At 35.5% G+C, this 22941-nt stretch overlaps 1 protein-coding gene across 1 annotated transcript in view; it reads left to right on the top strand.

The window, feature by feature from the left end:
- Positions 1-22941, top strand: part of LOC108362229 (uncharacterized) — a 68854-nt gene that overhangs the window by 28156 nt on the left and 17757 nt on the right. The window contains exon 2 of the mRNA XM_017615126.1: positions 15144-15753. Coding sequence (XP_017470615.1) covers positions 15532-15753 — 222 coding nt within the window. The 5' untranslated portion in view covers positions 15144-15531. The remainder of the gene's footprint in view (positions 1-15143; positions 15754-22941) is intronic.

Below are 22941 nucleotides of genomic sequence, written 5' to 3'. Positions count from 1 at the left end.
AAAATAAAATGCTCCAATTTCACGCTTAAGTAGCGATTCTAAAAACATTTAAAAAACGTCATTAATGAAAATCGATTTTTTAACGAAAAAAAAACTTTATAGAAAATATAAAATTTAAATAGGCCAAAAAAAAAAAAAAAGTATCCACATTTATACTGATCGGAAAAAATTAGTATCCCGCAAAAATTCGTCTAAAAATGTATCCAATTTGATCTATTTAGATCCAAACGGCATCCCTGGTTACGAGTCGTAGCGCGTTGTCCAGTTACTTAGTAAGTTAATACTATATTTCAAATGAATTCCGAAATATACCGAAAAATTACCCACGAAGAACCGTGAAAAGACCCGAGAATATCCAAAAATTTTAGAAAAATCCCACAAAGTTCCGAAACCCCCCAAAAAAACTTCGAGAAATGTTGAAAACTAAAGTACTAAATACACCAATTAAAAAATTAAATGAAAGGTTCGGAAAAAAGAGAAAATGATAACGTCCCCAGAAAACATAACTGACACTATTTTTGTCCCGAAAACTCTCGAAATATTTAGCATGCAGCATTTAGTCATTTAATTTTATTACCAAGACTAACAAATAAAAAGGAAAAGTTAACGGTTATTTTCTGCTCAAAAACATACCAGATTATGTAGGTTATCTTTTATCTGTACCCAAAAACAAAATAAAAATATAAAAAATAATGGGTATTTCTCCCTAAAAATAGTTATGGTAAATTTTTTATTCACGAGGAAATAAAATTCTACAACTAGAAGGGCTTCCAAGGATGCCTTCGAAAGAACAATGTTTTCTTTTCTAAAATCTAAAAATAACATTATTTACAGGCCCTAAAATTTCGACATAAAAATATGGTGGATAACTATTTAATTGAAATTGTTTATAACATAAAGATGCCTAGAGCTTGCAACTCCCCTGGAGCTCTGATTTGATTTTTTTAGTGCGTTCAAACTTCTCAAAATGTAAATTTGTCTTGAAGCCCTTCGCCAAACTTTATTATCGAATTCTATCGATGCCCATGCTATTGTCATATTTAAGGACGAAATTTGTCGTACCAATGCCATGACTGACTGACAGTGTTCGTGATTCAATTGCAGTTTTATCATCCAAAATCATAACTCAGACGGATAAAGAGACGTATTACTACTAAGAGAATGAAAAGAGTGTCGATTTTTGGCCTTTGTTTTTTTCTTATTGAAATAGGCAGGTTATGTAGAGGGACAAAAAATGCAACAGAGTATATTATATGTATCTTTACAAATACTTAAACACAAAAATTACTTTCAATCGTTAATTTGTGAGCAAATAAATGCCCAAACTTATTAGGATAAAAATTAAAGCTTATCCACTTCAAAAATTATTTATATTCATTTAATAAATCCCGGCCAGCCTATTCATTGCTGTTGAAATATTTGACTACAGATTTGGAATGACATTCCATAGAACCGCGCTTTTGCTGCTCAGCCCAAATGGCGCTTAAAGGCTTTACAACCAATGTCCACTAGCAGCAGCACTCGAAGGATAACGGCAAAATCCAGATTTCATGAAAGCAACTACAACAGGTGGTGTGCCAATGTCAACGCTGGCATTCAAATACACATCCACAACCAAAATGCCGCACAAGCGAACAGATTCCCAGATTTAACAAAAAAAATAAAAAATAAGAAAAATCCAAACACCAACTTTTACGCATTCAACTCAAAGGCGGCTGTTGTGTCAGAAGAAGGCGTGTAGACCTACCAGTAAAAGGAGCGTTAAAGCGAGAGACAGTAAACAAAATCAAAAAGCAAATAAAAAAAATGTTTACATGCCAACAGGCGACCATAAAAATAAATAAAATACGCCCAGGGGCTGTACGCGCGAGGCAAAGCAAGCAAGCAAACAAACAAACATAGGAATGCTGATAAAATATGCTGGCAACACAAAAGCAGTAGCTGGCACTCCCACACAAATACCCACAATAAGGCGTAGTAATGTTTTTATGTATTAAATATTGAATAAAAATTAAAGCAAAAAAGGAAAGGCAACCGGACAATAAGAAAGCGAGACAGCGCCTTTTCAAATGAATGAATTCGCTTGGTGGTTGTTTGTCTGTTATTTGCGTAGTGGTGGCCGTCGTTTCAAAGTTTCGAAGAATCTGTCAACGTCAACATTGTTGAAAATCACTGAAAATTAACCAAACAGATGTCCTTCAGTTGTTACAGCAACAACTACAAAAACTGTGTCGTCGCATTTGTAATCAACGAAATAATTAAAAGTCTTACTAACAGGAAAGCAAACACGCAGCAAAAGCAGCCGTCTGGTGAAAGAGAAATTCTTAGACGGGCCATAACTCGTAGTAAAAGTGGAACTATGGGGCAGAAAGTTGTGGCTGGAATTTAAGAGAAGAATGGAAAATTATGTGCCTTCCCCAACATTAAAATAAAACATCTTCCCGTTCAATCGTAGTTGTTTATCTTTTCTTGGACGAAAAAAGGTAATGCCCAATTCCCATTTTCCCACTGGAATTTATTTACACCTTTACACCTTTTCTCCGTGTTTTCCCTGAACCTCGCCAAACGTCGCCTTTCGTCTTTCATGCGTAAAATTTTTGTGGTTGTAAAAAATGTCTATTGCTTAGACGAATTTTAACGCCTCTTTTCGCGGATTTTCACAGTTGACTGCGTTAAAGTTGAATTTCAGTGCTGTTGAAAAAAAGAAAAAAAATGTGTGAAAAGTCTCCCACGCCCCCTTTGATTAGGGTGTAGTGAGGTGAATATGAGTGTGTGCGAAAAAAAAGCAACTTAAAGAAAAGGCTGAAGGTAAAAAAAGGCAAAGGAGATAAAGTTCAAAGTAATAATGCAACCCATTTGCCACTTGAGTGAAGACAAAGCGTTTAAGGGTTCCTGCGCCATAAAAATCAACTAAAATAACCATTAATCTAATGTGAACTCTTAAAAGGGTATTAGGCATAATTTACGAAAATTCAACAAATAAATAAATAGTTAGAAATTTTAAAAGCTCTTAAGGCAGCATGAAATTTTAATTGAAAGGTATTAGCGTTGCTGAAGGGTGTACGGCGTATTATTAAAAATAATGCAGAGTTATGGTCCGTAGGTATCATACTACGGCTGAAGATTGTTTTAGGTGATTTATCGTAAAAACGTTACATGTTTTGTGGCCCACTCTGCAAAAACTGCCAATTATGCTTCTATTCGAAATCGAAATTTTCTCAGCCCCAGATTCCTTCGTTAAATAATATTAGGCTGAGTCCCATGGAGGAATTCAGATATTTAGACGCCTGTCTTAATAGAAAGCTAGCCTAGTGGCGCAATGTAGGCGAACATGCCACGAAGGCTGCGACTGGAAATCGGCTATTGTGGAAGGATGGGACTTGAAGCCCCACATTGTGTACGGGAAATATGAAGTACTTGTATTTACATCTTATTTTGGTCTATGACCTCACAGCTTGGTAGCCGGCCCTGAATCAGTGTAAGGAAATGGATAACCTAACCAAGACTCAGTACTTAGGTGGCATGCATCTTAATGATATAAAGACCTAAGTACTCTAAATAAGCTGGAATTTAGCGCACACTGTCTGCAAAAGAGGTTCAACTAAAAAAAGCAAAGATTTGGTTGATTTTTTTTGCATAAATCAATTCGTAGGATTTTCTACTATTCACACGAGGGACAGACCCGAGACTTTTGGTAGGGCATTGTTCTCTTGCAGCATATGCGTCTAAAGTATGTAGCTCTTAGAGGGGGCAAAAAGTTTCGTGCAAACTTCATAGCATGTGCGTAAAGCCATGGCACTCCCTTACCGCTGTTAAGGTGCAATTGGCCGCAAAAAGGGCATGTCTCCCACTACAGTGCATTGGGTACTGTTGTGGTTAGGCCAATACTTTTATACATATCAAAAAGCGTAAAGAACGGCCGTATGGTGGATCAGTGGGTTCCTAGGCACAACAATCACTGTGGTCATATTTAATTCTGGAAGGGATTAGTCTGCCGGAGTTTGCAGACGACCTTGGAAAAAGGGTATAATCACACACAGTACCTAGCAGAAAACAATCGACCGACAGGACGTTCCAGAATCCACGGATTCTATGCAGTTATACACTGAAGGATCCTAAATGGATAGCAAGTTGGGGAGTGACTCGGACCGAAAATTTGTAGAAAAAATATATCTGCTATTAAGTAAGTACATATAATAGTATAATATATTTGGTGGGAATCGATAGTTTGTACCTCCTTTTGATTATATCTAGCACAAAATAACCATCTAAACAATTTCTCTAAATCATAAAAGCACTCCAACTATGTGACTAACTTCGCATAAAGAGAAAGCAACTCAACTACATACTTTATGTTCAAGTATCTTGTCAACAGAAGATCAATAAAATGTTATCGGCAAAACTACGAAACAACTAAACACAGTACTTATATCCATCCATACCTACATATGTAGGTATTTCCTCCCACAGCAAACATTTATTGATAAGTGTAGATGGCTTTGTGGGCTACAGCAGCAAACACAATAACATTGCCAATCAAAGCAACAAAGCCAGCAACCAGTCTAGCAGAAATGGAAACATCGGTGTTGTTACAATACAGTAAACAGCAAAGCCATGCACCCACCCACCACAACGGAGACGACAGAACACGGACTAAATGCTGTCAACTAGCACTAGACACGTCCGTCCATCAACTCACCGGGTTAGTCATTTAAGCGTAAAACAACACAACACAACTTAACATAGCCTAACATAGTAAGCACTCCTTTGGTGGTGGGCGTCTTTGAGGCGTCAACATTTTCATTGTTATCCTTCTCGTCCTGGGGGGGGCGGTGTATAAATGACATTTCGATCGATGAATAAAATTCGCCAACATTTAGCTAGAGTATAGATAAGGGAATCAAAATGACTGAGGAGTGGGAATGCGGTACAACTACGTAAACTGTTGCATGTACAGAAATAGGTGTCACATGTGGACTTTCGCAAGTTTTGCACAAATATTTGTTTTAAGCTTTGAAACAAAAGTTACAAAAAAAAATTTTACTGACAACTGATTGTGAGTTCGAGGGTTCGTTTTCAAAGTAAAAACAAATGCATATGTACATTAGACTGTATCACAAAAACAAAGTTGGCAAACACATGCCGGTGCATTATTCTGTACATATTTCTATTGATCTTACCGAAATTTCAAACATCTGCCATTAATCGCACGACACATTATCGGTTTCAGCAAAATGAAGCGCTTTGGTCAATAGCACTTTTATCAAAAGGGTTCATATTTATTACATTTTTTATAATATAACATAGTATCATACAAATAATAACGTTGATAACAGAGTTGTATTCTTTGTTGTTTTATGCGCGAGGGACATTTGTATTTTTGCAGGTATATGAATTTTCAGAAATATGTATATACCCATACATACTTAGAAATAATTTTTTCCAAAACACTTACTCTCCATTTGTCTCTCGTAGTTGTTTAAAATTGCAACTTCCCCCACTTCCACCTAATGTTTGTACATAAATCGAAAAAAACAATCAACAAGCGTTTATAAATTTGTTTGCCTACAAATTGGGCACTTACCGTTCATTTCACATTTATTCGTTTGGAAAATTCATCTTTGTCTCCATTTATGAGACGCAAATCAAGTGAGTAATGAGCAAAAAAAAAAAAGAATACAAAGTAAGTCATTTATGTATGAATAGGATTCTTGCTTACAAAAAATTACGAAAAGAAATAAAAATGTTCATTCAAAGTGTCGCATTCATCAAAATTGCTGCATAGACAAAAACATATCGGTGTTACATACGGAGGTATTTGTGTGTTTACATACATATATGTATATATACATACATATATAGTTATATATATCTTACTTATATTGATGATTGTAAATGCTTATTTTTTTCAAAGGCGTATCAATCAGTGCTTGATTGTGCTTCATTTGTGCACAGAATGATGCGGGATAGCACACATTAAAGCGTTTGAGAAAAAAAAATGTTGATGTCAATGTGCATACCCCAGTAAAAATGTTGATAACTCAAAGTAAAATACTAGTTCTTCTGAGCCGCATCGGTTGGTAAATTTGTCTTTAACGCCAATGAAGGATTCTTCGTTATCGTTTATAGTCATTTATGATTTGAATCCATGGACCATGGCCAAAGCCAAACTTTCTGAGTAAAAGATATGATCGCTAACTCAGATCAACCAAGGGAACGCCTTCCATCGCTTTAGTCTGTAGACGATTTTTGCGATCGGGCATTACAAGCCATAGTACGAGAACCAATTCTCCTACGAGTTCATAAGGCTGATGCAATCTTAGGTACAGAGGATGCAAAAGAGAAAATAATTTCAGCCAAGTACAGTAAAAACTGCGAACCATCGGAGTGACAACGAGGTGAAATCGAGCATCTCAGACTGATCAGTGGTAAAGTGTACCATCGCCTCTTCCTCGGAGACTTATTGTTGACATAATATTAAAGCAGTAGTATCATCCCACTCAGCTGGGCCAAAAAACCTTGATCCTAAGGGAACGGAGACTTTGCGTTCGAAGCTTGATGCGCCGAACACAATATCGACTTTGGCTTCACATTACGAACACAAAGTGGAAAAGCCTCTTCAGTAGGTTATCGATACTTCAGCGCTCCATGGCTGGAATCCTACACCTTTCAACTATCAAGATCAACGGCAGTCCAGAAAGGTTGTGCGGTTACCTAGTTTGGCAACGAAGAGTTCTCTAGCAAATCAAAGGATAAAGGCTATAAGATGAGCCAGAGGAAACATCAATTTTCAAAGGAAAAGAAAAAGTTATTCCGGCGGAACCTAGCGTCCGATTTTTGACGCATAGTATGAGGATTAAAAGGTAAATCCAAAGTTTCTTATTGAAATTTTTGCACTACGAGGACAAATACTCAAAAGCAAATATCCAGGCGTAGAGTCTACGAAGGCATGAAAAGAGATGGGCTGCAGTCTGGCATGAGACAAGTGAAGATAAACTTGTCAAATGCTAAGAAGCTGATCAGCATTAAGAAATCGATACTGTCCTCTCTCAATAAATGAATCATTAAAATAAAGACATAAAATCGGCTGATGAATTTAGTTCTGTAGCTGAAGAGTTTTAGATATCGACACTTAAAAAACTCCTGCCTATCGTGACTCGGCGCAAAAATTTAAAATAAATACTGGTTCCGTACGTCATGCGGACTGCGCCCCTCGTGCGGATGGGCGGGAATGGAGGGTAAAAACCGTTGGGATTATTATTATTATAAGAAACACTTTGGAGGCTGCATAAATGTTATCGAGTTTTTACGATTACCAAATGCTCGCTTACTTTAGAAGTTTCACAATCAACAAGGTATGTATAGTAGGGTGCCTCACTAAAAAAAAAAATGTTCGGTTTTTCGCCCGGAATTGTAAAATTTATTATAGCTTAAAACTTTCGTAAAAATATTAAAATTTGCCTGAGCTAGACCGATTTAAAAATACCTCCCGAAATCGCATTACATATTTTGATTCCGTTGATAAAATGTTTAAAAAATTTTATGCCGACCTTCTAAGCTTAAACTCTTCTATCATCTGAGGTGATTTGTTATCAAATTTTTTTTTATAATTATTTTCCAATCAGTCCAGCAGCCAAATTTCAACTAATAGATTTATAATTCCGATGGAAAACAGTATAAGTTTTTTTTTTTTTTTATTTGTAAGTGAAGCACCCTAATATATGTATAATAATCGTAGAACTGGCCTCTGAGCTACTACAAGTAGTTTTCTATGTAAAAAAACCTATATGCAACAATATTTCATCACTTTATTTGCAATCTTTTCTCGTTGTTAATTTCCTTGAGGGAATTCCTATATGTCTGCTAAGAATGCAAGCGCTAAACAAGTCAAACACTTTGACGCTTTGCTAAGTTGCCTTTGCTTTCGCCATCGCCATGGCCAACACCATCGGCAACTTAGCTGAAGTGTCTGATTTAATCAGGAAGTAAATTACCAGTCGAGTGGCACAGGACGCGGCTGTTGAACTGAAACAAAGCCTTGGCAAGCTGAGATTTTAACAGCGAGGCGGCTATTCAATGCGTGAATATGTGTCGTACATATGTATGTATGTATAGATGTATGGAAATACGAAAATTTACATATGTATGTATGTACACACTTGCTATTAAAGTGACATAACACGGAGCAAGCTTAGCAGAACGGGCGTTAAAGTAGTCAGGGACAATCCGTTAGGCAGTCATTATTGCAGTGTACGAAAACATACATAACTACAAAAATACATATATACGAGCAAAGACAGTCAATCAAAACCGACAATTGGATAAGCCAACAATTTCAGCCGACAGCAAAATACAAATGGAATGGCAAACGGAAAAAAGCATTGAGTTTCCCTAATGAGTCGACGATGATTTGGGGAAAACTCAAATGCAAAGGACATAAAGGACTCGATGGAAAAGCTTATTTGAGCTTGCTTTATGGTTAGCGTGCTTTCAAATACAGAATTGTTCTGAAAACAAGTATTTCCTTGCGCTGCATTTTTTTCGGTTTGATGAACAGTGAAATGCAAAAATAATCAATCGCACAGGCTACAAAGTTATTCCTAAGCACTTTTTATTTACGTCGTAGGACATTCTTCAAATGGGCTGTATATTTCCTATTGGTCGCTCAGTAAAAGGAGTGCCAGCAGAAATCAATTAAAGACAAGAAATAAAAGCAAAAGAAGCAAAGCAAGAAAGTCAAACAAAAAAACTGCCTTTGAGAATGCGTTAAAGCGTAAAAGGTAAGTATGACCAAAGGCGAAGGAAAGCAGCTTGCTGAGGGTTTATTGAATTATCCTAGTAAGTTAACGAACACGCCACATACATATGCAGGCTAGCAGTAAAGTGCATGGTAATGCATATTTGTGTGTATTCCTCCATGTGTTTGTGCAGCTATGTATGTAAGTATGTGAGCGAATTTTTGTGTCGACAAAACATGTCTAACTGAACGGCAGACGTGTTACCACCCGCACACGACAGCCAGCAACCACCACCAGCGCCAATGGCAAGCAATCGCTAGCGTGGAAATATTTTCAGCTTTCAGTTGCCACATTTGTGGCCACAACCGGATATGGTGATGATATTGTTGTTAAGCATTGGCAATCAATCTCATGCCATCAATTTATTAGGAAGAATTAGAATGGGAAAGGATATATGTATGTAGATAAGAGAGCGAAAGGCTGACTTGAAGTTACAACTACTACAAATTTATTTGAGTGACTGCAATCAGCAAGTACTAAGTCGATTAATTAAGTAGATGTCCTGTTAAGTAGGCATGTAAGGGTAATTATTAAGATGTCGTCCAATGCTGGCAGCTAATGGGATAAAGAAGCAAACTCTCAATGAAGTAAGTCAATAGCTAATTTTGAGACAGAAAGTTCACATTTAGTCCGATAGATAACACTTTATTTTAAGAGTGGGCTCAAACAAGAACGAATCAAAAATGTATGTTCAACTTTTATGTTCCTAAAAATTATAACCAGTTTCCAAACCATCAAAAATTATCTCTGCTAGCAAACGCTTGTGGCTAATCTGCAATAATAAAAAGTTTATGTCAAATATTTTAAGTGTCTTAACTTTAGTTTTGAAAAAAATAATGGTTTTTTACAACTTTTCACGTTTAGGTAGCGATATGTTTATCCAATTTCTAAAAACCACTAATTTATTTCAAATTTATTAATTACCAAATTTTTATAAAATTTTTAGGTAACCAAAAAATTTTATCCAGTATTAAAGTAACCTAAAATGTATTTCCAGTTTTAAATACCCTCTGAATTCAAAACCCTCTATCAGCAATTCTCACAACAAATTTTTTTCTGATATTTGAAACCTTCTGTGACTGCACTGTTAACTCTGGTATTATTTCTAACTTTGAAATCTAATATAAATTTTAACAAGAAGTGTTATATAAAATAAAGATGGCATTAATGCAATCGATGACACATAAGTCTAAAATTGATTTCAATATCAGACACTAGTATTTGGTGGGAAAATTGCGCTCTATTGAATATAAGTCATCGATATATTTACTTACTCAAATAACCAATAATAATGTCCGTCTCAGAAATAGAAAAAATTGTGTGCAGTTTCTGGGTGACCAAAAAAATATATCGAGTTTTTATATAACAAAAATATTATGTCCAGTATTGAAATCTTTAAATTGTTAAATTTTTGTCCGGCGTTTATGTTACCAAAAAATGTATATCCAATTTTTAAACTACCAAAAAATTTGCACAGTTTATGAGCTATTGAAAAGTTGTGTCCAATTTTAAAGTTATCAAAAAAAAATGTGCACAGTTTCAAGTAACCAGAAATTTTAACCTTTTGCAAATTACGAAAAGCGTCCGACAATTTTTAAATTATAAATCAATATTTCCAATCTGTACATCACCATAACTTAAACCTCCAAAAAGTGATACTTATTTTAAAATAATTGAATTATCAGAAATTAAAGTCGTATGTATTATCAAACTATCAAAAAATTATATATATTTTTAAGTGTTCTATCTAATTTAAAAATTAGCTGAAATTTAGCTAACTTATTCAAAACCAAAAATTTATGTCCAGCTTTTGGGTTACAAAAAAACTATGTCAAGTTTTTAAATTATCAAAACCTTACAGTTTTTCAATTGTCATGAAATTATGGACAATACTGAAATTAAAAAACATTTACATATTTCTTATCTTAAGAATATTATAATAAATTCAAGCTAGAAAAAATTTATGTTCAAAATTTAAAACTGTAGATACGTGGTAAACGTAGAAATGGGACGAATTGTATATATCACATTTACATATTCGTGGCTCTTTGGGGCAATATCGCAAAGAACGTCAATACTCCCTGCACGACCCAATATGCACTTAGCTGGTATTTTGCAGCTGAGTAGCAAGCAAACTTGAAAAAGGCAGTAAACCGCAAGTTCTACCAAAAGTAGATGAAGAAAGAAAGCATGGCAAAAGGGTATATGTAGCTTTATAGCATTTACACACCTTCATTTAGAAAGCTCACAAGTCATACACAAGAGTCTGGTAAACACACTTCCGAGTAGTTGAGCGCTTGACAGCTAAGTTGGATTTAACGCCTGACTGGCCAGCGCACTTGCATGTATGTGCTGCTGCTCGAGCACGCCACGAGACTGTTGTGCTTTATTCACATACATTTAAATGTATGTGCCAACAACTCAGAACGTGAACGTGTGCTTTACATACTCGTGCATACATATTTTAATATCAATAAAATTCCTATAAATGTAACCCAAAAGTACCCCGGATTATCGTAAATAAGTAAACCAATTTTCTGTTTTGGTTATACATTTTAAAAAGCTGAAACGTGTTAACGATATTGAGCACCTTAAATACTTCCCATCGTTTGAGCGATTTTTGAATAGTTTATCAAATTAGAGACAAGAAGAAGAAAATGATAACCGCATTTAAAGTCCCGAAAATCCTTTATTTGACAGTTTAAGAATTTTTAATATTATTTCTTTGAACATTCCTTTTCGTTTTAGACCCACATTCCATCGCATTTCAATAATAGAAGAATGCTCTTAATTAAGCTTGCAATTTATTTTTCATGATAGTCAAACAAATATGCCAGGCAAAAAGAGAATGAATAAAATTCCAATATGCGAAGTATGANTTTCATGATAGTCAAACAAATATGCCAGGCAAAAAGAGAATGAATAAAATGAATGTATGTACATAGACTCAATCAAAGCCACAGCATTCGAGTTTCCTTAGCAAAATGTATTTACAACATACTCTGGAATTCTCTGTAAAACGCAAAGCTTTTTTTTGTGAACACAAATGAAATCTGGTTACTTAAGCTATACTTAAAGAATTGTAGGTATTTCATTATGTATTTAGATGTTGGAAATAATAGTAGTAGTAGTAGTAGAAGACGTAGGCAACTCTCTATCGCCGACTACTTTAGTCTGATATTGGAGAGGCTCAAAACCCNTAAGCTATACTTAAAGAATTGTAGGTATTTCATTATGTATTTAGATGTTGCAAATAATAGTAGTAGTAGTAGTAGAAGACGTAGGCAACTCTCTATCGCCGACTACTTTAGTCTGATATTGGAGAGGCTCAAAGCCCAATAGCTCAGGTAAAATTTTTTAAAAGAGCGTATAATTGCCAAGCTGACAAAGCATGAGATGTATGACATGAGCATGGTTGATTGGATTAAGGATGACAATCCAATTCTGCATGCAATCCCATACGCAATTTTTGCTATTTTTATTTCCCAACTCGTGCAACCCACAGCGATTTGGCGGCTTCAATGATACTGAAAGTTATACACGAAAAAGGTGGCTGCACTCTGAAATATTCTGAAGAAATGATTTGCTTAGTGTCTTTAGCCTCATTCTTGTGTCTTGAGCTCGGGTTGCCACAGCTGCCACACAACTTATTGAATGAAGGGTAAACCGATCCTATCGGCACGCACTGCTATGGGCCAGCGCCTTGGCAAGATAGCCGTGAGTTTTTTCTTTGCTCATTCCATAAGGGTACCGATTTTAAGAAGATCATAAGACTCGCAGAACTGCATTCCCTTTAATGTAGCTTTAGGTTATATTTCTCAATGAAAACCGCTGCCCCAACCTGGCATTCCATCTTTAGTCCATCCACTTTAGCCAACACTTCAATCGCAGGTGGTAGTGCGCTTCAGATGGAACTGTGTTTGGACGGTCTTTCCTTCCAGTACCCAAAGGCACACAATCCGACATCGCTGTTAGCAACTGAGTTTTCCACGAAAAGATATATCGATAATAAATCTATCAGAGAGTTCAAATCCTCCATTGGAGAGGATCTCATTACACCCGTTAAGCCAACGGCTGCTGACCTTTAAATTTCACCTAGTGTTTAACTACATAATCCTTAGTATGGACTGGCCACATAGCCAATGTGGAGTGATTTATACAGCCGCTCCGCATGTAAAATCCTGAAAGTAGTTGCTCATATCGGACGGTAGTGGTAACAAAAAAAGAGCAACTCCACCTTTGCGATGCACAAAACCAGGGCGAAAAGGAGTTGCCTTAACCTCCTATTTCCAGTTAGCGGCAGTTGCAATGGCAGAGAAACTACTGGCATGCCTTATTAAATTTGACCAAAATCGCTTGGGCGAAGTCTGTGTCATACTAGTCGTAAACAAAAATACATACCTCATTGTTTACACTGCTTGTAGCAGAAACTTTTAATCCTACAACTATCTAAATAGTACATACATATGTGTATGTGGATATTTTACGCTAAACGCTACAGACAAACCCTACTTACCCTTCCTCCACCTTATTTCTGCTAAAAATAAATGCCACATTTGGAGAGCTTATCGATTTCTGGGTAATCAATAAATATACCATCATCATACTAAGGAAACTAGAATGAAAAATGGCAAAGTAGTTAGATAGTTCCCAATAAACATTTTTGTTAATTCTCAAATGTTTCTCAAACCGTTCTTAAATTGATAAACAATGTTTGATAAAAATTTGAGAAAATGTTTAGTTTCAAATGATAAACAATGCTGAATATGAAATTGCGAAATATGATTTTCTCAAACTTTTGAAATTTTTTGTTCCGGTGTTTGTTGGGATGTTACAATTGGCATCATACAATTGCACACCAATACACGCGGAGCAAATTTGCCTGTAAATTAATATACATACATACACGTATATACAAGCCATAAAACATATTTATGAATTTATTGCGATTTATATCGCATGACTATTTTTAGTATGAAATTTATATACCCACAAAGCAACACTAAATCACACCCAAATATATGTTGGTATGTACGAGCATATGTATGTATACATATAAATATATAGTTATGTATAAAAGCTCGCAAAGTCATTGCTGATTTGTAGTTTTAGGTGAAAATGAACTCAGTGGATTCAACCGCAGTGGCGGGCACACAGACAGTTGCCAGCCATATTGATTTTATATTTATGCAGAAATGTAAATTCTTAGCTGTATATACATGTACATATGTTTGAATGTTCTTATAAAAATTGATAAAAATTGATTCAAAGAATATAACGGTTTTCCTGTGCGTCAGGTGATTAGGGCGTGACAAACGGCTCGTACTACACCTCCTTTGTTTTTTTTTTGCTTTAGTTTTCTTTCTACAAAATTTTCCTTATTTTTCTGTTCACGGCGAATTTTTGTCGTTTAAATTGTACCTGGGAAACGTGAATGACTTCGAAGGAACTTCTTTGGTATAACAGTGTCAATGGCAATAATAAATATGAACATCAAATATAGTTTGTTGACAGATATTTTAAAATGCCTTAAAATGAAAGTCATCACGAAATACAAACATTTTATATGCACATTAGGATGCCACACCAAAAAAATGTTGCAGTTTTTCCACCGGAGCTAAAAAATTTACTACAGTTCAGACTTCCGTCAAAAAACTTCGAGAAAATGTTAAGATTTACGTTGGCTCGATCGATTTAAAAATAGCTTCAGTAAACTCATTATTTGGATATCATAAATACAATTTTTTAAACATTTTTTGCATATCTTTCAAGCTTAAGCCCTTCTATCTTCATGCCTGATTTTTTGGGAAAAAATATTCATTTTATTTATAAAAATTTTGATTTTTGGAGGTAATTACAAATCGCTTCAGCTCACGGAAATCTTTACATTAGTCCAGTATATTTTGGCGGAAGCGTGCTTCACCCTAATGTTCATGTCAAAAGCTCTTTGGCTCTCAATTCGTCGACCAAACTGCCTTGAACTCGTATGCCTAGAAACTGAGAGAGTTAATAATGTTATTGTTCTTGTTGCTATTGTGGTTTTATCAGTAGCTTAACTCTAAACGTTTGGTAGTTTAAGATTTTTAAAATTAAATTAAGAGTAAGTTGAAAAGATGATCTTTGTGTGGGATTCCTAGCTCCTATTTCGTATCTCGCTCCTTTGTATTTTTTAGTAACATGTTTGCCAGTGAGATGAATTCCTGTTTGAGTTTCATGAAGACTTTTCTCTTTGTAGGCTTAACCTGCAATTCTTCTAATTTTCCAATATATTTTGCTTAACCTAAGATTTTAATAAAAACAAACAGCAATGCTAAGTCTAATTTTTTTTTCTTATTTTCCTTTCAGAAAACTCCGCGCTTTTCCGCCACCGAAATGCTTGAAATAAAATTAAAAAATATCATACGAAAAGTCGAAGCAACAAATTCATATCGAAGTCAAAATACATACCACTAAAAAAAAAAAAAAAAAAAACAGACCAGATGGAATGAAGAAACCATTCAAAGTGATACTTATTTTAGTAAAAATAAAAAACGAGCACAACTACAAAGTAAAACATAAAACCAGCACAATCATCTCAAACGAAAGCACAATCACATTACACTGCAGCCAAAAATAAAAAGAAGACACCCACAACCAAACAAACAAAAACAAATCAAACAAAGCCATATACACGCACAGCGCGCAAAAAAAAATAAAAATTTATTCGAAAGTGCAGTGAAAATTCAGCCTCAAAATGGTCGACGACTTTTCACCGATGCGCATGCAAAAGAAGACGCGCAGCGCATCCATTTGTGCGACCACCGGCGCCAGCATCGAAACGGCCATACATAATATGCCGACATATGGCGCAGCATCGGGCAGTGCCACACCCGAAAGCGGTGGTACGCCCAGCTATCGGCGTCGACGACCGGCCACACGGTCGCAGAGTGCGCGCATCACCAGTGCCGCAAAATCGGTAAGTTGGCGGATAGCAATGTATGTATGTATGTATGTAATCGTACATAGTATGTATCCACATATGTAAGTACATTTGTCATACATACCGAGTACAAATGCGCAGGTATTTTGTCTTTTCGGTTTCGGGCGAATGCAAATGTTTTTTCGTCACAAGAAGAACGTTTCCTCGCATATGCGGGCAGCAGCCAGCACACGACTTGCATTGCTATTCAGTTCAGTTTATTTGAATTTGAATTTACAGTACCACATGCCACAACTGCCACAGGCCTTGCAATACCGTAATTTCACTGTGTGTGTGTGTGTTCATCGCGACTTCAAATGCATTTCTAATGTTTGTTGTTTTTGTTATTTTGCTTCTGGCATTGCGTTTTCATAGTTGTCGCTTAAAAAGTGCAATGCACGCATGCCAATTTGTTGCAAGCAGCACGAATAAATAAATAAATTACGCGAATATTGTGTATTTTCGTTATCAAGAATGTTTTAGCACACTGATGCTTACCTATACGTAAATATGTCTATGTATGTATACATACATATTAGGGTGATTGACTTGGGTTTTTCCAAATCGGTTTGCACCGGTTTTTTTTGCAAAACTATAGGTGAGTGTTTGGCGCCAAATGCTTTCTAGTTTTTGACCAAACTTCTCTTCGCATTCGTGTTCTGCTTTTTTATAGCAGTAGTGTACTCAGAGGGTTGCCATTGTCTGCCGAGGGGCGACAGCTGCTTGAAAAAATTTCTGTTGATGTTGCTGGATCCAAAAATTGAACCAGGGATCTCCCGAGTGGCAGTAGGCACCTCTAAGCACTCGGATACGGCGGCAAGAGCACTACTCAAAAACGAAAAGAGACAGGAAATATGCAATAAAGTATTAAAAAAAGACCAAATGTGAATTTTTCACTGATTTTTTTTTTTTATTGTGATGTAAAAAAACTTTGCACTTATTTTGCATTGCTCTTTTCTTAATAAAGTGATCAAAAAATCTTTGCTGTTAATAGTTTTGCTGTATTTTTATAGTCGTGACTTCATACCAAGATACGCATTTTCACTGTATAAAAACTATGTAAACTAAAACCGGTTTTTTTCAAATTGCATATTTTCGAATAACTCGAAACGAGGTTTTGGAGGAAAGCCGAATAATCGAGTACCCTAATACATATGTACGTAAATAAAGAAAGTTAAGCATCAATTTACTATTTATTAAGTGCTCTTAAAAAAAATCATTCAGAAATGGAAACGAACTTTTCTTCTATGAAAACTTTTTGAATCAGTTTGCAGCTGCTAAGAAACAAATGCTCGTATAAATATTTTTTTCTTTAAGAACATTTACATCGACGGCAGGGTACTTTTTGAAGCTATAGAAATAATGTGGGTGTTCACACCTGTCTGGTTATCAGTTTAACTAATTATGTGGTTATATTTTTTTATTCAGTTAACCTGATAACTAGGCAAGTGTAAACACCCACAAAAAAAATATATTTCTTGGGATTTTTCTTAAGAGTTGGAGAGTAAACTTAAGCAGGAAAATTCTTCCAAAATACTTAGGGGACTCACAATATGGGATAAGATATCGAAAAATGTTTAAACCGATAATTAGTTCCTCGGATAACCCAAGAACCCCGTAAACCATTTAGTTTTGTATATTCTAAGTAAAAAACCGCAGAAAGCAGTAACCCAAGAGCTTACATACATATGTAGCTATTCAAGTGCAGCTTTTATCCATAGTTCAGATTTCTCCAGGTCTGAAAATATTCAACTCGTAACCCGCAAGTGGTAGCAGAGAAAGAGGGAGGCTCCCACTCCGTTGGAAAACCAAGTGGCACAGAAGAGAATCAAGTGGCGGTCTTTGTTGAGCTCGGCCAATATCGCATAAGCGGTTACAGCGCCAAATAATATAAAGAAGAAGTCTATCGGATACAGGTTTAGAGCTTCATCTGGTGCTCTTTACACACTCTCCTACTTTTTGACGTATTTGGGTCTTTTTTATACGGCCGGCAACCATAACAAAACACCATTGAAGATTATTGACCCAATAACTGCTGTATAGACCCATAGCGTGAGGATAGACCCCATGCCTTACCAAGCGCTAGAACGTGCAAAACACCACGCATGTCTGGACTAATGTATACCAACGAAGGTCACGTCCCTTCGCTGACCAAGACGAGGTGAGAACAGCAATAATGTGGTTTGAAAATAAAAAAAAACATCTGGAGCAATGGCAGGGCCAAATGCATAAGTATTTTTTCGCTCTCGAAATTAACTACTGGCGCCACTTTGCGAAGAAGGGAGGCAATTGGCGAAGTTTTTTAATCTCGACTCAATCCGACAAACGGTTTTAGTATAGGAAAAAAGAAGAAAGAGCTTTGGGTCATCACAGACCACATCATCTCAGTTCATCGGCAGTGAAAACCAATGTGTCTTACACATATATATATATACATATATATTCGTATTAAGATCCTGTAAAATTTCAGGGCATAGTTATGCTATACTTTTTTTTTTGCATAAGTTCTAATACGATTTCGTATTGACTTTAATGATTTTTCACAATGCAACTTACACCATAATTTAAATACGAGTACTTGTGAGATAAAAGCCATCCTCAAAGGCATCATTAAAATCGTTACTCAGAAAAATGATTGTGTAATTCATACATATGCCGCATAAACAAGGCAAATTTAGCTGGAGAGCATATAAATACGTCGCATACACTCAAAGGAACTCACAATTCCAAGTCTCCCTACGGCATATGCGCAAATATCAACTAGGGAGTATTTTTGTTTGAAACCTATGACGGAAAAGCAATCTCCCTTTAAAGCATCGATACTCACAGTGGTGGCGAAAACATCAAACCAATATCGGAAATAAAAATATGTATGAGAGCGGAAAATTGAAATGCCACGGGAAAACGGAAATTGACTGCAATACACAAACTAACTATAGTCGCATTGGATTCGCCTTTTGTACAAATACTAGCTGGTGAATTTGCTTGTGGTACGAATGGACATGTTTATGAATATTAACTATGGATATATACTATTACTATAGGTGTGTAACCTACATACAGCAGTGCTCCCGAAAGCAGCAGCTTGATGTTTTGACAATTTTTATCGCTAATTTTAAAAGAAAAGACATTCAAATCGAAGTTTAAAATTTATACAAAATTTATAAAATTTTAACAATTTTTAATAAATCTAGATCTTCCAATTTTTCTTCTCTGAAAGTGAGCGCTTTTTCTTCAACACGAAGTGGATATGTTAGACAATTTTTTTTTTATCAACGTAAATCTTTAGCCGCTCGAACTCAACTTTACTGCAACTGCTTACATAAAAAAATTCTGAATAAAAACCTCTCTCGTTTGACACCCACATTGAGATATTTAATTTAACTTGTTAACTAAGTTGATTTTGAATTATTACATAGGTGGCAACACTCCTCAAAAATATGCTCGAAATGAAGCTTTTTACATCGCTCCCGTTTGACACCCATATTTAAAGACTTCCTTCAAACTTGTTAAATAAACTGATTTTTATTAAGTATGTAAGTAAAAATTGGTTTAAGCTCGCTTATTATACCAGATTACAATATTTCATTACACTTTTAATTAAATCGATTTTAAACTTTCAAACAGGTGGCAACCCTCTTGCCTTTAACTTATTAATTAAAGAGATTTAGACTTCCTAAAGACGTGGCAACACTCTTCAAAAAATCGGCCTTTCTTACATCTCTCGCGTTTGACACACACATTAAAATACTTCATTAAACTTGTTAAATAAACTGATTTTGAATTACTAAAATAAACAAAGGGAGGTTTAACCTTGATACCCATATTCGGAACTATAGAAAAGGGATGCTGCGGGAGGCTCGTTTACTGTACATAGATATGTGTTTGGCGACTTTTTCGTTCAAATACACTTCCATTCTGCACTTCGCAGATGCTATTTCATAGCTTGGTAATACAAAATAAAAATTTGTGTTAACATTTTGACATCTTGATACCTTCTGGAATCTAACCAATAACAGCAAGCACCTCTACAAACTCAGCTACAGCCAAACTTATGTAAACGTACATTTTTTACAATCATTCAAACAAATTTATTTTAAATTGAAAATACATTTTTTTCAAAATAATTTAAAATCGCACACACGGAATAACCAGACAAATTTTCAAATCATGATACTTTTTTCTTTCATATGTCGTTTTTAAAACTGGTTCGGAACAATAGAATTTAGGACTAGTTCGAAACTATCGAAAAAGGGATGCAGCAGGGGGCAATTGACATTTCCTAAGGCATGGTCATGTTAAATTCGCCAGTTGTTTGCATTCAAAGGAGATTTATCGCGAAACAGTACTGGGTCTAAATGTACTAGAAGCGCATCATATATACATAGTTAGTTAGTTATACATGTGTGTATAAGTAGATAAATATCTATGTGTATAGGAACTAGATACACATACATTACACTCTGCGAAAATAAACTGCAATTAATTTGAGCTGCGCAGCAAGTACTCGTATTATTTTACTCATTCAAGCACTTTTTGCTTAGCGCACTTAAAAGTTTTTCAATAGCTACAAATACAGTAACTGATATTTAAAGAAAAATCGAAGCAATTAAGGCGCAATGTTGTTTAAGAAAGAATTTGTTTCTCAAATTACTTCTAACTGCCGTACCTAAACAAAAGCGTTGGGGGAGCGTTTTCTGACGCTTAGCGTTAACGCCGAAGTGTCGTACCTAAACCAAAGCGTCAACGCTACGTCAAATTCAGAAATCATACCAACAATAAGCCGTTTCGCCATTTCTGCAGCCAACTTCAATACCTAACGCCCCGTCAAAATCGCTTTCTCTCATTTATCAGCCACATTAATAGCTATTCCTACTAAATTCAAATCAGAAACTTTTACGAATTTTAACAAACGCTACATCAAAGAAAAAATTACTTGCATACATATATATGTACATTAAATATATAAAAGTAGAGGGAAGTCGGAAAATCTCAATACTTACTCATGATATCATAAGCCGGATCTGAAAAAAATACAAAAAAAAAAGAAAAGATTTTCGTGAGTGTTAAAAGTTCACAAATTGAACGATCTTTAGCGCCTCATTTGACAATATTTGCTTTCACACCAAAACACTCTAATGATGGCATAATTTTATTTTATTTTCCTTTAATGCTGAGTGTGACAGAAAGTCTTACAAACTGATTGACGTATGGCTATCTTGTCTACTCCTTGACTGATGGGTAATTGAGTGTTTGATTGTTCAAGCTCACAGCGGTGGGCTACACCGTTTTTAAGGCTTCTTGACATTCTTGACATACGCTTTAGTCTGCATACATTAAAAACATACATATGTAATCAGTAAATTACTTTTTTCGCGGCGAAATTGATTGACTTGAAAATTGGCAAAGTAGGTCGCCCTAAAAAAGCAAAAATAAATATTTGACGCCAAATTGGGTGTGTTACATATGTGCATACATATATTAATCAATATAATGTATTAGCGTATACACATGTTTCGAAAGTTATGTAAGCACATTAAGGTGGCATGTGCAAATTTTTGCTTGGTGTTCGAGTCCCAAACGGACGCCCTCTAAGAAGCTGCCAGGGATGGGAAAGAGAGGTTATAAGCTCTGCAGCCCTCTGAGATCAAAAAGATATCTTAGGTACTCATGGCCAAGGAGCAACTGGAGTTTTTTTTTTGTCTTGTCGGGTGGCTGTGAAAAGAGGATCCCTTCCGAGAAAAAAAACTCCGCTCAAGCCTACAACTCCCTCAAGAGAAAGGCAGTGGAGCCATCCGAGAAAAAGGTTTTTATTCTTAAACAGAAAATCAATAGACAGTAGTTTTTGTTTCACATCATAGAATGGGTTGCGCAACGAGATTTCTGCACTGCATCTGATTCGTAGGACGATACAATTTTTTTTTAAGTTAATACAGTCAAATAATTTGGTTCCAACATTAACATATATAAAAATGATAAAACATAATTGGGATCCGATTAAACAGGGACCGAAAATAACTGTTAAATATCAAGGTTTTTAGTTTTAGACCATTTCCAAATCGTTATCTTGTTATTTTTGTTTTTTTTTGTCGGTCAAGAATAAACATTTAAATTGGGGGTTTTTTTTTGTCAAACTTACTCGTTATTTTGTGGTTTTTATTTTCGATAAAAATAATCGTTATTTTTTTAATTTTTACCCGTCATAATGGAGACTGCGTTTTTCCGACCGTTTCAATAAACTCAATCTGAATGTGATAAGTATTAAAATTAACGATCAAAAATTCATCGAAAACATTAAAATTGAAAAATACTTATTGATCGAAAAAAAATAAAAATTATGTAAAGACCATAACTGGTACGGTCTCTGCCATAAAGTAAAAGCCACATCATATACGATTGCTTTTCGGAAATTTTTAGAGTGTTTCAACATTTGCCAACGAAACGGCCTGCAGAGTTGTTATGTTAATTAAAATAGTATGAGATTAGGTCAGATTTTAGTCTCATCTCTAGCGGTACCAAATATTTATTTACGGAATTGTGTTAAAATCCATTATTGAAATTTTTTCACTTCACAGATTTTCACTAAACATGTGTGTACATAAGAAAGTGTTCTACTAAAAACAGACACTTAGCCATTTAAAAGTTCGCTGTCACTCAATGTGTCCAACTTTGACAGAAAAAAATTAACTTTTTACGCTCTAAATGTCAGCACACTCTAACCGCAGGAAGGGAACTTGTTTGCTTAATTGCTGCCCTGCATGTTGATTTTGAAGTTCCAATGGAAAACGGTGCGTAAATTACAATAGCAGTCGTCAAGTGCAGGTCATGCAATGAAAATCAGGTTTTAGGCACAAGCGTCTCATTAAACGCAGGCGGAAAGAGAAATACGAAATTGCGAAATGCACAAATCTTGCACACACACACAAGCTTATGCATTGATTTCTTTGCATTCACACATGTGTACATACATAAAAAATAAACACAAAATTCTCACCTGCACTTACCACTTTGCCAAGAAAACGTTCCTTATTTACTAACTCCAACTCTTCTGCGAGTGCCTCTAATCCTCTCTCTGGCCGGTCTCGGATCTCAGCTGATTTACATATCGCATTTGTTCCAATCTGCAGCGATTTCCTTTTCCGGACTCATATTTCGTGCCACTTTCATATATGCATCCCTATATGT

The sequence above is a fragment of the Rhagoletis zephyria genome, unplaced genomic scaffold, assembly GCF_001687245.7.
Source record: "Rhagoletis zephyria isolate East Lansing unplaced genomic scaffold, Rhagoletis_zephyria_1.1 Rzeph_scaffold_00963, whole genome shotgun sequence".
Classification (NCBI taxonomy): Eukaryota; Metazoa; Arthropoda; class Insecta; order Diptera; family Tephritidae; genus Rhagoletis; species Rhagoletis zephyria.
Note: the sequence above shows the minus strand (reverse complement) of the source record. Positions and strands in the feature narration are given on the sequence as shown.